The sequence below is a fragment of the Pseudonaja textilis genome, chromosome 15 (assembly GCF_049901715.1).
Source record: "Pseudonaja textilis isolate UNSWEBS1 chromosome 15, rPseTex1.2, whole genome shotgun sequence".
In the NCBI taxonomy this organism is placed as follows: domain Eukaryota; kingdom Metazoa; phylum Chordata; class Lepidosauria; order Squamata; family Elapidae; genus Pseudonaja; species Pseudonaja textilis.
The window spans coordinates 7443414-7458057 of NC_142004.1; the positions used below are offsets into that span (position 1 = coordinate 7443414).

Here is a 14644-nt window from a genome sequence, read left to right on the forward strand (position 1 = left end):
ACGAGTTCATCGTGGCTTGTTTACGGCATGCGTTGTGGGCAGACGTGGCCTTTGTGGGTGGTAAACAGTGGCTTACGGTGCCAAAATCTGGCAGGAAGGCCATTGCTGTTTTTTCCCCTTTAAATCCTATACATTCACTTGGGGAGGTTTACTCTAAATCAGGGGTGTCCAACCTTTCACCTTCCCTGGGCCACATTAGAAGATGAAAATTTGGTTTGGGCCGCACATAAAATAAAATAACAGTAACAATACCTGATCATCCAAAAAACCATAGAAAACATAGTTAACATATTAAATTTATTTGGAAATGAAGTTAGTGAGATGTTTTTATTATTTATTATTAATTATTTATTAAAAATTATTTATTTTTTATCACGGTTTATCACGGTTTATTTTCCGGCCAAATTTTGCGGGGGTGGGTGGGGGAGAAAGCTCGCCTGCCTCGTGCCTACCTCTCCTCCTGCAAATGGCCCGGCTGGATGAGGCAGGACTGGAAGGCAGAAGCGGCGGCGGGGGCAGCGGTGGTGGGGGCAGAAGCAGCAGCAACGGCGGGGGCAGAAGCGGCGGTGGCGGGGCAGAAGCGGCGGCAGAGGGGGCAGAAGCAGCAGCGGCGGCAACAGCAGGAGGTGGCGCTCTGACGGTGCCCGCCTTTTCTGTTGCTGCTTGGCATGGCGCTCGCCCCGCCTCGCGCCTGCCTCTCTTCCTCCTCGCTGGCTCTGGCACGAAGGTTGGGGTAGGCACTGGGCCGCATTACGAGGTGACCTGGGCCACATGCGGCCCATGGGCCGCGGGTTGGACAAGCCTGCTCTAAATGCTCAACTGCATGAAATGGAATGAAAACTTGTTACCGTTGTGGTTTGGAATAAATATTCCTTAGAACAGAAAAAAAAGAAAAAAAGAAAACTTAGGTGCCAGCTGGTTCTCCTGAGCTCCTTCCTCAAATTAAGCAAGAGCTGCTTATGGTTTTTAAGGGTGATGGATCACAAGTCCCCATTATTTGATGATCTTGGCCTGGGGGAATATCCATGAGGTGAAAATGATACTTTAGTGATCGTCTTTGGAATCTTAAAAAGCCAATAAGATTGTCTAAAAGTCTGAATTCATACAATTCTACTTTATATATATAAAAGCGAAATGCCACTCGCGCATCATCACAAAATCTCCAGAACCATAAAGCTTACAAACTTGAAATTTGGCACGTATGTTCCTCTTGGCTCCTAGGTGCTCGCTAAGAAAGGATTTTTCAAAATGACCATCAGAGCATTACTATTTCCTATATTATTATTATTAACACGCTCTGATGCTAAGGAGTTCTACTCCCCCTCCCCACCTGAAAAGAAATCTGTTCCAACTGCAGTTGAGCTAAGCCACGCCCAGGCTCCTTGCTTTCTCCTTGCTGACACAGCAAATGCTGCTTCAGTTTCCAAACAGCCCTCAGCTCACACACACTGACAGACGCTAGCCAGATGAATACCGATGGATGCTGATAGAGGCACAATCCTCCCCCCGCCCTTATTTTCCCCCAGAACCTAAGCCCAATCACATCGTTTTGTAGCGAAGCACGGGTACTCTGCTAAGTCCTTTATAAATGCAGTAGTCCTCGATTTATAGCCATTCAGTTAACCAGCCTTCAAAGTTACAACCGCAGCAACAGAAGGGAGTTACCACTGGTCCTTGCATTTACAATCGTTGCAGCGTCCCCAGAGTCACGTGATCAAAATTTGGTCACTTTGGTGTGTATTTAAAACCATGGCTGCACTGTCACGTGATCACCATTTTCCCCAACCGGCTTTCCAACAAGCAGAGCCAATGGGGAGAGACGGGGATGCTGGTTTCACTTAACGACCGTGTGATTCCCTGAGCAACTGTTGCAGAGCACTGCTCAGTAACCGTCGTAGCAAAGGGAATTCTGGTCCCAGTTGTTCTAGGTTGAAAAATTTATCCTCTCCTTTTCCCCTTAGAGCTCTCAACAATTGTGGGAGTTGTAACACCCTACATATGGAAAAGACAAAAAAGTTTTTATTTTGGGGAAGGGTCTCGTTGACTGCCTAAAAAGCAGCATTGGTAGCTGAGGTGGCCCAAAAGAGATCACAAATTTCACCCCAAAGTGGTTAATAACATTTAGGCGACATCAAAAAATGTTAAGGTCTCAAAGTTCTCCAGAATCCCCTCTTGGAGCAAGCTGGACCTGGGGTGGAGCTGCTATGTTCCTCTTCCTTTTTTAACAGAGATTAACAGAGTTGGAAGGGACCTTGTAGGTCATCTAGTCCAACCCCCCGCCCAAGCAGGAGACCCTACACCATTTCTGACCGATCGCAGTCCAGTCTCTTCTTGAAAGCCTCCAGGGATAAAGCTCCCACAAGTTCTGAAGGCAACTTCTGTTCCATGGGTTGATTGTTCCCACTGTCAGAAAATGTCTCCCTTATTTCCAGGTTGAATCTCTCCTTGGTCAGTTTCCATCCATTATTCCTTGTCTGGCCTTCAGTTGCTTTGGAGAATAGCTTGACCCCCTTCCTCCTCTCTGTGGCAGCCCCCCAAATATTGGAAGACTGCTATCCTGTCTCCCCTGGCCCTTCACTAGACTAGCCAGGCCCAGTTTCTGCAACCGTTCTTCGTATGTTTTAGCCTCCAGGCCTTTGATCATCTTAGATAGATTCAGATTAACAGAGTTGGAAGAGACCTTGCAGGTCATCTAGTCCAACCCCACCTCTCCCAAGCAGGAAACCCTACCCCATTTCTGACAGAGGGCAGTCCAGTCTCTTCTTGAAAGCCTCCAGTGATGAAACTCCCACAACTTCCGAAGGCAAATTCTGTTCCTTCGGTTGATTGTTCTCACTGTCAGAAAATCCCTCCTTCTTCTTTGACTTGTCCTTTGGCCCTTCAAATCTCACCTTTTGGAAGCATCCCAAGGGAAAATCTCCCTCGTCCCCTCCAAAAAAACGTCTCCACGGCCAGCGGACAAAATCCGTAACCCCCTTTCTGCCTCCTCCTCCTCCTCCTCCTCCTCCCAATCTGCTGGATCTCTCCTTCGCTCTGCCTTGGCGGCGCCTCCTCTTTCGGTTGCAAAGATGCATTGGGATCTGAAGGATCTCCTCTGGAGAAGACCGTGTAGGGAGGGAATCCTGCAGATCAGCCGCAGAGCCGGGAAGTTGAGGAGGTCCCTGATGAGCTTCAGGGGTTTCCTTCCCTCACCCCTCGATTGCTGCTTCTTAAATCTCTTTCCAGCACCACCATCTCCCATCTCTCTTTCTGCAGTGCTACCTTAAGGGGTTGGTTGACATCAGCCAAGTGGGCTGGCTTCTGTGGGTTGAGTTTCCTGTGCAAAAGAGGTCAGCTGTTACCCATCCCTTTCCTCCTCCCCCCCTCTTCTCTCTTTCTCTCCCTCCCCCTCTCTGTCTCAATTCCCCCTTTTATTTTTCCTCCTCTTCCTACCCCTTTTCCCCTCCCCTCGCTTGATCTCGCTGCAGTGCAAGACCTTCATCTCGGGGGCTTTCCCCACGCCCTAAGCCCTTCCCCCCCTTTCTCTTTCTCTCTCTCTCTCTCTCTCTCTCTCTCTCTCTCTCTGGCTCCCCAGTGCCTCTTGGATACTCTGGATTAATGCACAGTGATGTATAATCCACAGAATGCCCAGCAGTATCGGAAAAAGATTTAAACCGACAAAATACATCCCCGTCTCTACTGCAGCCGCCTTACTAGTGGGGTCAACTTCGCTCTTTTTCGTCTTCACGTAAGTCCATTGCAGCTCCGTCCTCTCTCTCTCTCTCTCTCTTTTCCTCTTCCCTCCATCCACCCACCCTTCCGTATGTATGTATGTATGTATGTATGTATGTATGTATGTAAATAATATATAAATAATAGGGACCTAAGGAGGTTTCTAACCCTCTGGGACGTGGGGCTGGTGAGCTGCCACCACAAGCAGATAGCTCCAAAGGAGGAAGGGTTTTTTTTTTGTTATTTTTTAAAGATTTTTGGCTGAGAATACGGGGCAGGTTTCTCTCTTGGGACTGATGCTTGGGCTATTTGGGAAAGGGAGGAGGAGAAAGGGTTTTTGTTTTTTTTTTGACTTTGCAAGGCTTCTCTCGCGCACATACATCCTTTCTCACTGAGAACGATTTTGCTGGCCTCTTTAAAACAAAAACTAAAACCAACAACAACCCTGAATTACTGTGGTTAAATTTCTCACCGACCCACAGCTTTCGTTTGGGGTTGGGGTGGGGAGGTAAAGGAGGGGGTCGAACTGTGTATTTTAAGTAAACAACCTTCTGGGAAGTGGGGAAGCTTGGGTGCACTTGAGCTGCAAAATGAAGACTTGGTTCCGTAGGCTATGCCAGCCCGATCAGCAGGCCGTGGAGCCAAAAAAAAAAAAAAATGTCCAGGTTTTGTTTATTTTCCCCATTCCATCCACTGCTCCCCCCCCCCCACACCCAACCCATCCCCCCCACCCCTGTCTTCTCCCCCAACCTTTTGCAACAAATTTCTGGTCAGGTTGAAGAGAAAATCCTTTAGGAGACCTGGGTGGTAATTGGGGGTGAATTTTTCCAGGATCTGGGGGGTGGGGGCACAACCTGCTTACAAAACTGTTTCTCCCGACCCATCGTTTATTATCAGCCGTCACCGTTTTAATGGTGGAAAAGTTTACTTCTGCTTTGGAAAAAAAACCCCTCAAATGTTTTTTTGGTTTTTTTTCCCCCTTCCTGTCCCCATCTTCAAAGTTGGGATTCTTTTTTAAAAAAAAAAAGAAAAAGAAAGAAAGAAAGAAAGAAAGAAAGAAAGAAAGAAAGAAAGAAAGAAAGAAAGAAAGAAAGAGAAAGATGCAGCCATGAGTTGGCATGGCGTGAAAAAAAAAAAAAAGGATTTGCCTTGTAATGTTTGATTTGCAAAACGTTGAGTTAGAACTTCCATAATAGCAGCATTTTAGAGCACTTTAGATTTGTTCATAAGTCCTGCAATGCTCCTTGTGAAATGATCATAATCATATAAACTCTGAAGACTATGTATTCAAAATGGATTGTGATTAATGTGTGTAATGTATACATATATATGTATGTATGTATGTGTGTATGTGTGTATATATATATGTGTGTGTGTGTGTGTGTGTGTGTGTGTGTGTGTGTGTGTGTATATATATATATATATATATATATATATATATATATTATATATATATAGTGTATGTGTATATATAATGTGAGGATGTATATATAATGTGTGGATGTATATATAATGTGTGTCTGTGTATGTATGTATATATATATATATGTGTGTGTGTGTATGTGTCTCTATATATAATGTGTGTGTGTATATATATCATATGTATATGTGTGTGCATTGTATATAAGGTTATATATTTATTTTCTTTTGAGAGTAGGCATCAGAATGTCATTTTTTATTGTATGCCAGTGTGTTCACAGAAAAAAAAAAGTGACAATAAAGGTTATCTTATAATTCCAAGGGGAGATTGGAGTGCATGTCTTTCTCTCTCTCTCTCTCTCTCTCTCTCTCTCTCTCTAAGTATCTCTCTCTCTGTGTGATGCTCTTCATTTTCTTCTGATATTTTATTTTTACTTGATTTGAACTGGAGACGTGTTGTTTGTTTTTATCAATTTGGACTATATTTGTGGACATTTGTGGACCGCTTTCCAACGCCTTTTGAAGCCCTTGTAACTTGATCCTAAAATGGCATGTCAGCTAGAAAGATAAATGCTGGCCGATCTCCGCTCCTCTAATGGGTTATTAGCCTGTTTGTGTCTGGCAGAAATGGCCTAGATTTGTCCTGGATGGCAATGATGGAAGGGGAAGTGCCTTTGAAAGACTCTCGGCCAGGTTGGGTGGAGGAAGGGAAGGATGGGGGCACCAGGCAATTGAAATGGGTTTTTCTCTTTTCTGAACCATCCCTGCTCAGGTGTACTGCCTCACCTGCACTTTGATTTTCAGTGACAGAGCAGTAGATTTAAGCTTCTGTGTCAGGATAATAAAAAGAAATCCCATGAGGTTGTTCATGAAATGTTGTCCGTAGGAATTTTTTTCCTCCTTGGTTTCTTAATCCTGACTCTTTCTTTCTTTCTTTCTTTCTTTCTTTCTTTCTTTCTTTCTTTCTTTCTTTCTTTCTTTCTTTCTTTCTTTCTTTCTTTCTTTCTTTCTTTCTTTCTTTCTTTCCTTTTCTTTTCTTTCTGTCTTTTTCTCCATCTTCTCTTTTCTTTGTTCCTTCTTCCCTCCCTCCTTTCTTCCTTTTTGTCTGTCTCTGTCTCTCTACCTTTCTCTGCGTTTCTGTCTCTCTCTCTTCATCTTTTCTTTGTGCCTTCTTTCCTCCTCTCTCTCTTTCATTCTTTCTTCCTCTCTTTCCCTTTCACCTTTCGGTGTCTTTCTTTATCTCTTTGCTTCCTTCCTTCCCTCCTTCTCCCTCCCTCCCTCTTTCCTCTCTCTCTCTTTCTCCCTTTCACCTTTCTGTGTGTCTTTCTTTCTCTATCTTCTCTTTCCTCTTCCTTCCTTCCTTCCTTCCTTCTCCTCCCTCCCTTTCTCTCTCTCTCTCTTGTTTCCGCTTCCTTTAAATTGCTGGTTGATTTGTTTCTGAGTTAATTCCATCCTTCACTTTCACTGAAACCTATTGTCCCAGCTCTTTAAAATAAAAGTAATAAACATTTCTACAGGAATGACTAGCCACCTGAACCCAAAGCATCACTTTTCCCCTTGTAAAATAGTAGCCAAATTACAAGTCTGTTTGTTCTCCCTTCCAATGGGTGGGTAGGTGGGTGGGGGAAACATTGAAGGCCTGTGTTTTAAAAAAACAACAACCATGAGGGTTAATATTTATATACAACTTACTTTGTATCTACTTTTTACTTAAAACCCATTATCCTTGCTCCAAATCTTTTTGATTTTTCTATGGACTGCTTTTCTTAAAATTGAGGCATTCTCAGTATTCCTCTGGGACTTTTTGTCCATGTTTTCATACAAGGTTCTTTTTGTGGTTGAGTGGATTTTGAGTTGCGCAAGAATAGATTTAGGGCTTGACTCGATATATGCCTCAATCATTTGATGGGGACTGTTCGAATTGTGGGGTTTTTCTGCTTTGTTTATAGACATTTTATGTACAGGTAGACTTCAACTTTCAACAATTCATTTAATGACTGCTCAAAGTTACAACGGTACTGAAAAAAGGGACTCGTGACCATTTTTCACGCTTACGGCCATTGCAGCCTCCCCGTGGTCACACGATCAAAATTCAGGCTGCCGGTTCACATTTACGACGGTTGCCGTGTCCCCCATGGGTCACGCGGTCCCCTTTTGCGACCTTCCGACAAGCCGAGTCAACGGGGGAAGCCAGGTTTGCTTAACAAACCGTGTGACTCACTTAACAAATGCAATGCTTCACATTAACAACGGTGGCAAGAAAAGCCGTAAAATGGGGGCCCTTGACAAACGTTTCACCTAGCAGCGGAAATGTCGGGCTCAGTTGTGGTCGTAACTCGAGGACTACCCGTAGCTAAGATGGACATCCATATGAATCAAATAAAAATAGCCCTTTTTATCAGTGAGTGTATTTCGCGCATTTTCCAGCTTCTCCCTTAATGAGGGGGATTTCTCATTAAGAGAAATGGGGGATTTCTCTATTTTTCATCTATTTGTTTTATCCTATTTTCACTGACCCTTAGGGGTTAAAAAGACCCATTTTGTCCCATTTGGGACTCAAACGCCACTTTGTATAGGGTTCCCTGCCTAAGCAGGGGGTTGGACTAGAAGACCTCCAAGGTCCCTTCCATCTCTGTTATTCTATTCTATTCCATTCAACAGATGTAGGTAGCTGGATATTCTTCAGAGGGAACTCAGCTGGTGGCCCTTGGAGACCGCCTAGTGCCAATCCACCATCTCAGATGGAGTCCGTGACTTCGATTACTTTCAAGCTATGCATTTATTTATTTATTTTGTTTCCTGCTTTTATTAGCTTTATAAAAATAGCTCAAGCGGGCGAACATATCTAATACCCCTTCCTCCTACCGTATTTTCCCCACAACCAGACCTGTGAAGTGGGTTTTGGCTGAGAGAGAGGGACTGGCCCCAAGTCACCCAGCCGGCTTTCGTGCCCAAGGTGGAACTAGAAGTCACTGTCACCTGGTGATTGGCCTAAAGTCACCCAGCTAGCTTTCATGCCTAAGGTGGAACTAGAACTCACCGTCTCCTTGTGATTGGACCAGAATCACCCAGTTGGCTTTCATGCCTAAGTCGGGACTAGAACTCACTGTCTCCTAGCGATTGGCCCAAAGTCACCCAGCCAGCTAAGGTGGAACTAGAACTCACCATCACCTGGTGATTGGCCCAAGGTTACCCACCCAGCTTCCGTGCTTAAGGCAGGACTAAAACTCACCGTCTCCTGGTGATTGGGTCTGAAGTCACCCAGCCAGCTTTCATGCCTGAAGCAGGACTAGAACTCACCGTCTCCCAGCTTCTAGCCTTCTGCCTTAACCCGCTAGACCAAACTATGGATGTGAGACCTTGAAAGAACTCATAAAGGAGCCCAAATCAACATCCTACATACACCAGCCCCCAATTTCGATGCCTAAGAGGCCCACCAGGAGAACCACAACGGCTGGCTTCTCTCTACAGACCCACCGCACCCCGAAAAGAAATGAAATGAGTAAATTTAGGACAGCTATTCCTGACATTGGTTCCAGCTGCAGAGAAGCATGATTTATGCTGTTGGTGACTTCTCGTCCAGCTAGCTAACCAGAGACCGAGGTTTCCACGGTGAGCCAAAATAGCAGGCTGACGGAACAAAGGGGAAGGGTCAAAATTCTCAAAGACCCCCCTCCCTCCCCGCCTCTTTGCTCCTCAATGGGTTCCCCCCACCTCCACTGCATTCAGACTATCTTCTCTGGTATGCTGGACCACGCTCGTTCAACTATATTGGGAATATTCCATTTATAAATAGAAGGAGCCATTTATATGGAAATTCTCCGGCGGAGATTCTTCTTCCTTTGGTTTCTGCCAAACCATACAGTCCTCCAGTGCAGAGAAGGGGGAAGCTAAGCATCCTTAAAAAGCAAGCAAACATTGCCTTTTGCCCGGCGATAAATCCGCTGTTTTTTTGCCTGCAGAGACTGATTTTAATCTGTCATCCTTGGTCTGTCTCTTCAGGACATTTCCCACGTTATTTGCAAGAAGTTTATCCTCCCCCCCCACAAATTGACTTCCAAAGGTTCACCCAAATGTTAGTACCAGGGTTTTAAATGCCAGCCTCTTCCCTGTTTTAGAAGCAAACTATGTTTTTCCATCTTTGGAAGGGCTCTGTGACTCTATATATATAAAAGCGAAACACCGCTCACGCATCATCACAAAATCTCCAGAACTGTAAAGCCTACAAACATGAAATTTGGCACGTATGTTCCTCTCTGCTTCTTAGGTGCTCACTAAGAAAGGATTTTTCGAAATGACCATCATAGCATTAGTATTTCCTATATTATTATTATTATTAACACGCCCTTATGCTAAGGAGTTCTACTCCCACTCCCCACCAGAAAAGAAATCTCTTCCAAATGCAAAACACAAGCAGAGGAGAGGAGTTTCTGTTTCAATTTTAGTTTCACAGCACCGAGCAGCTTTAGAACAGAACAGTTGAGCTAAGCCATGCCCAGGCTCCTTGCTGTTTCCTCACACAGCAAATATTGTTTCACTTTCCAAACAGCCCTCCACTCTCTCGCACACCGACAGAACGCTAGCCAGATGAATACTGATGGAAGCTGGTAGGCAGAGGCACATTTTTTTCCCCCCTTATTTTTCTCCCCAAAAACTAAGCCCAATCACATAGTTTCGTAGCGAAGCACGGGGATCCAGCTAGTTTTTAATATTTTTGTCCCCCTGTGTAAGGTAGGTAGCCATGTCCGGCTTAAGCATTTCGGCCTGGAAATTAAGCGTGTATTTTATTTTTTCCTGATCAGCGAAGATGTGCGAATGCATAATTCTACGTTTGCCACGTTAGAAGCAAGCCAGGTCTGTATCAGAGGTGGCCCAAAGGATTTTTAAAAATGGCAGCTCCAACAAGGCCATTCAAGCTGTTGTGTCCATACAAACCGGATGGAGTATCCATTGCTTTGTGGTGGCTTTTTTGACCATATCCTGTCCTCTTTAACTCTGTTCCAGTAGCAGCACAACAGACCAACCAAGAAGTGCAAGTATTAGATATAGCCAGTTTGGTCCAGTGGTTAAGGCATCAGGCTAGAAACGAGGACATGGTGAGTTCTAATCCTGTCTTAGGAGCCAGCTGGGTGACTTTGGGCCAATTGCCAGGAGACAGTGAGTTATAGTCCTGACTTAGGCATTAAAGCCAGCTGGGCGATTTTGGTCCAGTCAAAAGGAGATGGTGAGTTCTAGTCCCACATTAGTCATGAAAGCCCATTGGGTGACTTTGGGCCAGTCTCTCCACCTCACCTCACAGGGTTGTTGTGAGGAAAATAGGGAGGAGGAAGATGGGTTAGATATGTTCGCCACCTTGAATTATTTCTAAAAATAATAAAGGCAGGATTTAAATTAAAAAGAAAAAGAAGAATAGGGACGCAATCTGACAACCCACCACAGGATGATGTGGCTTTCCTGTGCTGTTGTACTCGTATATGTAATAATTAATTACCTTTATTGTCAGAAGAGTACAGCATGGGTACAATGAGAGTCAAAGGGACATCAAGAGATTTGCAAATTCAGCTTCACGGCTACTTATTTATCCAATCATTTTCCCCTAGTGGAATTTTGAGATACTTAAGTAGTCTCCTAACCATGAGATGACATAATTTTGGTCTCTGTGGAATTGTAGGACAGGGTCATTCATTTTATAATTCGCCAATGAAATGCGAGGGTTCTATCTGACCTGTACCCAACCTTGGAATACCCTTTTTATAATGTGGCTGAATTGCACACGTGCTGGACTGATTGTAAACAGACGTGCAGTCTAAGATGGATCTAAGAAAGGATCTACCTCTTTTGCAGCTTCCGATTTTGCGACGGTATATGGGAATGACCTTAGAAGACTGGGTGAAGAAATGCCGCCAAGGGAAGGGTCAGATAAGAGCCCACAGAGCCCACAGCTACATAATGGGTGGAAAAAGAGACTCAGAAGGGACACTTCCTAGTTTCTAAGGATGTAAAGGAGACGGCGGGAGAGCTGTACTTTCAGACTTACAAGATTTTGTTAATGCAGCCTTAAATTTAGCTCATTGGGCTGGAAGGCTGACCGATCTGTCTCCTTGTGGTTTTCTCTGCTCAAGAGCCGTCCCAATTTCATCAGGTGGATCTGAAATTGCCCTTGCATTTGAAAGGTTGCTTTCCCAAGAAGTAACATTTACTCTCTTGATCTACTTGGGTATTTACAGCAGTTGCCAGTTCTTTTTGACACTAATTAGCAGCGCCTCTAATTAAGTTAAGCCCCTGTAATTGAACTTACAGAGGGGTGTGTCAACAGAACATCCAAAGTTTTCAAGCTCAAAACCCAAGCTCATCAGAAAGATATTATCTTTAGAGGTTTAGAGGTGCAACTTTAAAACAGCTACTGTTTGTTAACACAATCCCTAATAAAGGGTTTTTTAAAAAAAAGAAAGAATCTTGGCTGATTCACAAAATCTCCTTTGCCTTTGGTGACCTGAAGTGGCATACTCCAGGAAAAAAACATCACTGTATACTGGCCTACAGCTGTTGGCATGCTTTTAACCACTATACCAGGGGTCTTCAAACTTGGCAACGTTAAGACTTGTGGACTTCAACTCCCAGAATTCCTTTTCCAGTCTTGTTAGCTCAGGAATATCTGGGAGTTGAAGTCCACAAGTCTTAACGTTGCCAAGTTTGAAGACCTTTGCTCTAAAACTTTGATCATACTCATTGGAATGTCTCAAAATGGCAATTGGATCGTTATCAAGGAACAGAGATGCTCTTCCCCTGGGGCACAGACCCTTCTGGACCGAACCACCTCAGTTTGGAAGAGGGGGCTATCTCCTTGAGTCATCTAGGGCAGCTTAAGGTGAGCAGAAGATGTGGGAGAAGATGTTGAGAGGCTAAAGAGATCACACTTGGAATATAGCATCCAGTTTTGGTCACCACGGTGTAAAAAAAGATGTTGACACTCTAGAATGAGTGCAGAGAAGAGCAACAAAGATGATCAGGGGGACTGGAGGATAAAACATATGAAGGATGGTTGCAGAAATTGGGTCTGTCTACTTTTATGAAAACAAGGACTAGGAGTGCCATGATAGCAGTGATCCAATATCTAAGGGGTTGCCATAAAGAAGAGGGGGTCAACCTCTTCCCCAAAGCACCTGAAGGCAGGACAAGAAGCAATGGACGGAAACTAATCAAGGAGAGAAACAACCAAAAAATAAGGTGTTTTCTTGACAGTGAGAACAATCAGTGGAACTACTTGCCTCCAGAAGTTGTGGGTGGTCCATCACTTTTAAGAAGAGACTGAACAGCCATTTGTCTGTAATGGTATAGAGTTTCCTGCTTGAACAGTGGGTTGGACTAGAAGACCTCTAAGGCCTCTTCCTACTACAAGGACCTTCAAACTTGGAAAGTTGAAGACTTGTGGACTTCAACTCCCAGAATTCCTGAGCTAACATGACTGGAGGAGGAATTCTGGGAGTTGAAGTCCACAAGTCTTAAAGCTGTCAAGTTTGTCTCAACTGAAAGAAAAAAACCAAAAATTGAAGAAATATATTGTTGGTTGGATGGAAATAATAGAACAAAGGTCTTCAAAGGAAACCGATAGGTTGATTTCTTGAAGTGGCCAAGAAATATTTCAGCATTAGCCAGTTTATAAGGATGCTTGCTTCTCAATGACAAACTGTCCCCCTAAATGGCTGGGATCGAGCTGATTTAACCAAAAATGATTCCTTATGAAATTTATTCTCCATCTTTGCAGGTTGGTGTTTCTGCTCCTGTTTGCTAACCACCAAAGTAATGATTCATGTAGATTAAATCACCAAAAGTTCATGATTAGAACAGCCTCATCCTCCAGCTTTTTCCAGCTGTTAGCTTAAAGGTTGAAGAACGCTAGTGCTGGCTTGTTTAAACATGATTCGGTCTCCTTCCGCTAGGGATAATTTGATTTTGCTGAAGATACTTGTCTGTGACTTCCTCACAAGCTTCCGTACCGGACTTTTGTAATCTTCTCTCCAAATCCGTGGTTTTTCACCCAAAGGATTCATCTGTCACAACACAAAGATAACGCTGGGTTTAAGTGGCCTGAAAGAAGGTTTTAGCAGTTGGTTTGCTGGGTGGGAGGAAAGGGGGCCCATTGATTTCAGATTTTGCGAGAGAGAATTTGAGGGGTTAGTGTAGGATTGATGCAGGATTTGCAGCCAGCCACTATCACCAGAAGGCACGAATCCTAGGGTTTGGATTGTATTTGTGAGGGACAACTGAAGCTCCATCCGCGTTGGGAGGTCGGTGAACAAAGGACTGGAAGGATTTCCTGTTTAGGAAAAAAAATGGCTCATTTTTTTTAAAAAAATCTGCCTTTTGCAACATACTGTAATTCCTCATAATTTTTACAGCACTACGTACTGTATGACAGACCCGGAAAGTTGTCCATAGCACCACAAACTTTGGGAATAGAGTAGAGTAGAGTAGAGTAGAATAGAATAGAATAGAATAGAATAGAATATGGAATGGAATGGAATGGAATGGAATAGAATAGAATAGAATAGAATAGAATAGAATAGAATAGAATAGAATAGAATATGGAATGGAGTAGAGTAGAGTAGAGTAGAGTAGAGTAGAGTAGAGTACGGGAGAGGGAGAAGGAGAAAAAAGGAGAAGGGAAAGAAGAAGGAGAAGTAGAAGCAAAGGAAGGAGAAAATAGAATAAAAATGGAATGGAATTGGAATGGAACTGGAATAGAGTAGAGTAGAGTAGAGTAGAGTAGAGTAGAGTAGAGAATAGAATAGAATAGAATAGAATAGAATAGAATAGAATAGAATAGAATAGAATAGAATAGAATAGAATAGAGGAATAAGAAATAGAATAGAATAGAATAGAATAGAATAGAATAGAATAGAATAGAATAGAATAGAATAGAATAGAATAGAATGACTTTATTGTCACTTTAAATGTACACTAATCAGCATACATTAAAATGAAATTTTGCTGCATTCAGCTCTCAAAAGATAACCATTATGCATATACCCACATGTACACACACCTATATGACACAGAGAAACATCACAGTCTACTTCGAATGTATACATATATGGGAGGGAAGTTCTGATTGATGGCTTTCGAAGGAGAGCTGAAACAAACACAAGGGGGAGGTGTTACGGAATAACAGAACTGGAAGGGACCTTGGAGGTCTTCTAGTCCAACCCCCTGCTTAAGCAGAAGACCCTATACCATTTCAGACAAATGACTGTCCAGTCTGTTCTTAGAAAACCTCCAGTGTCGGAGCTCCCGCAAATTCTGGAGGAAGCGGTTCCACTGGTTAATAGTCCTCACTTGTTAGGACATTTCTTCTCAGTTCTAGTTCTTCTTTCCTCGATTGATTTCTACCCAAATTTTTCATCTAGGCTTGTTGGATATGTGTTCATCTCCTTGAGTTGATAATGGCAATAAAGATGCGATATCAATCAATTTAAACTGCCCAAGTAGCTAATCCCTCTTAATTTCCTCCATC

The 14644-nt window shown here is 43.5% G+C and overlaps 1 protein-coding gene across 1 annotated transcript in view; it reads left to right on the forward strand.

The window, feature by feature from the left end:
* Positions 1-3307: 3307 nt before the first annotated feature.
* The window catches only part of ZDHHC8 (zDHHC palmitoyltransferase 8), a 65335-nt gene continuing 53998 nt past the window's right edge, over positions 3308-14644 (forward strand). The window contains exon 1 of the mRNA XM_087913377.1: positions 3308-3727. Coding sequence (XP_087769503.1) covers positions 3624-3727 — 104 coding nt within the window. The 5' untranslated portion in view covers positions 3308-3623. The remainder of the gene's footprint in view (positions 3728-14644) is intronic.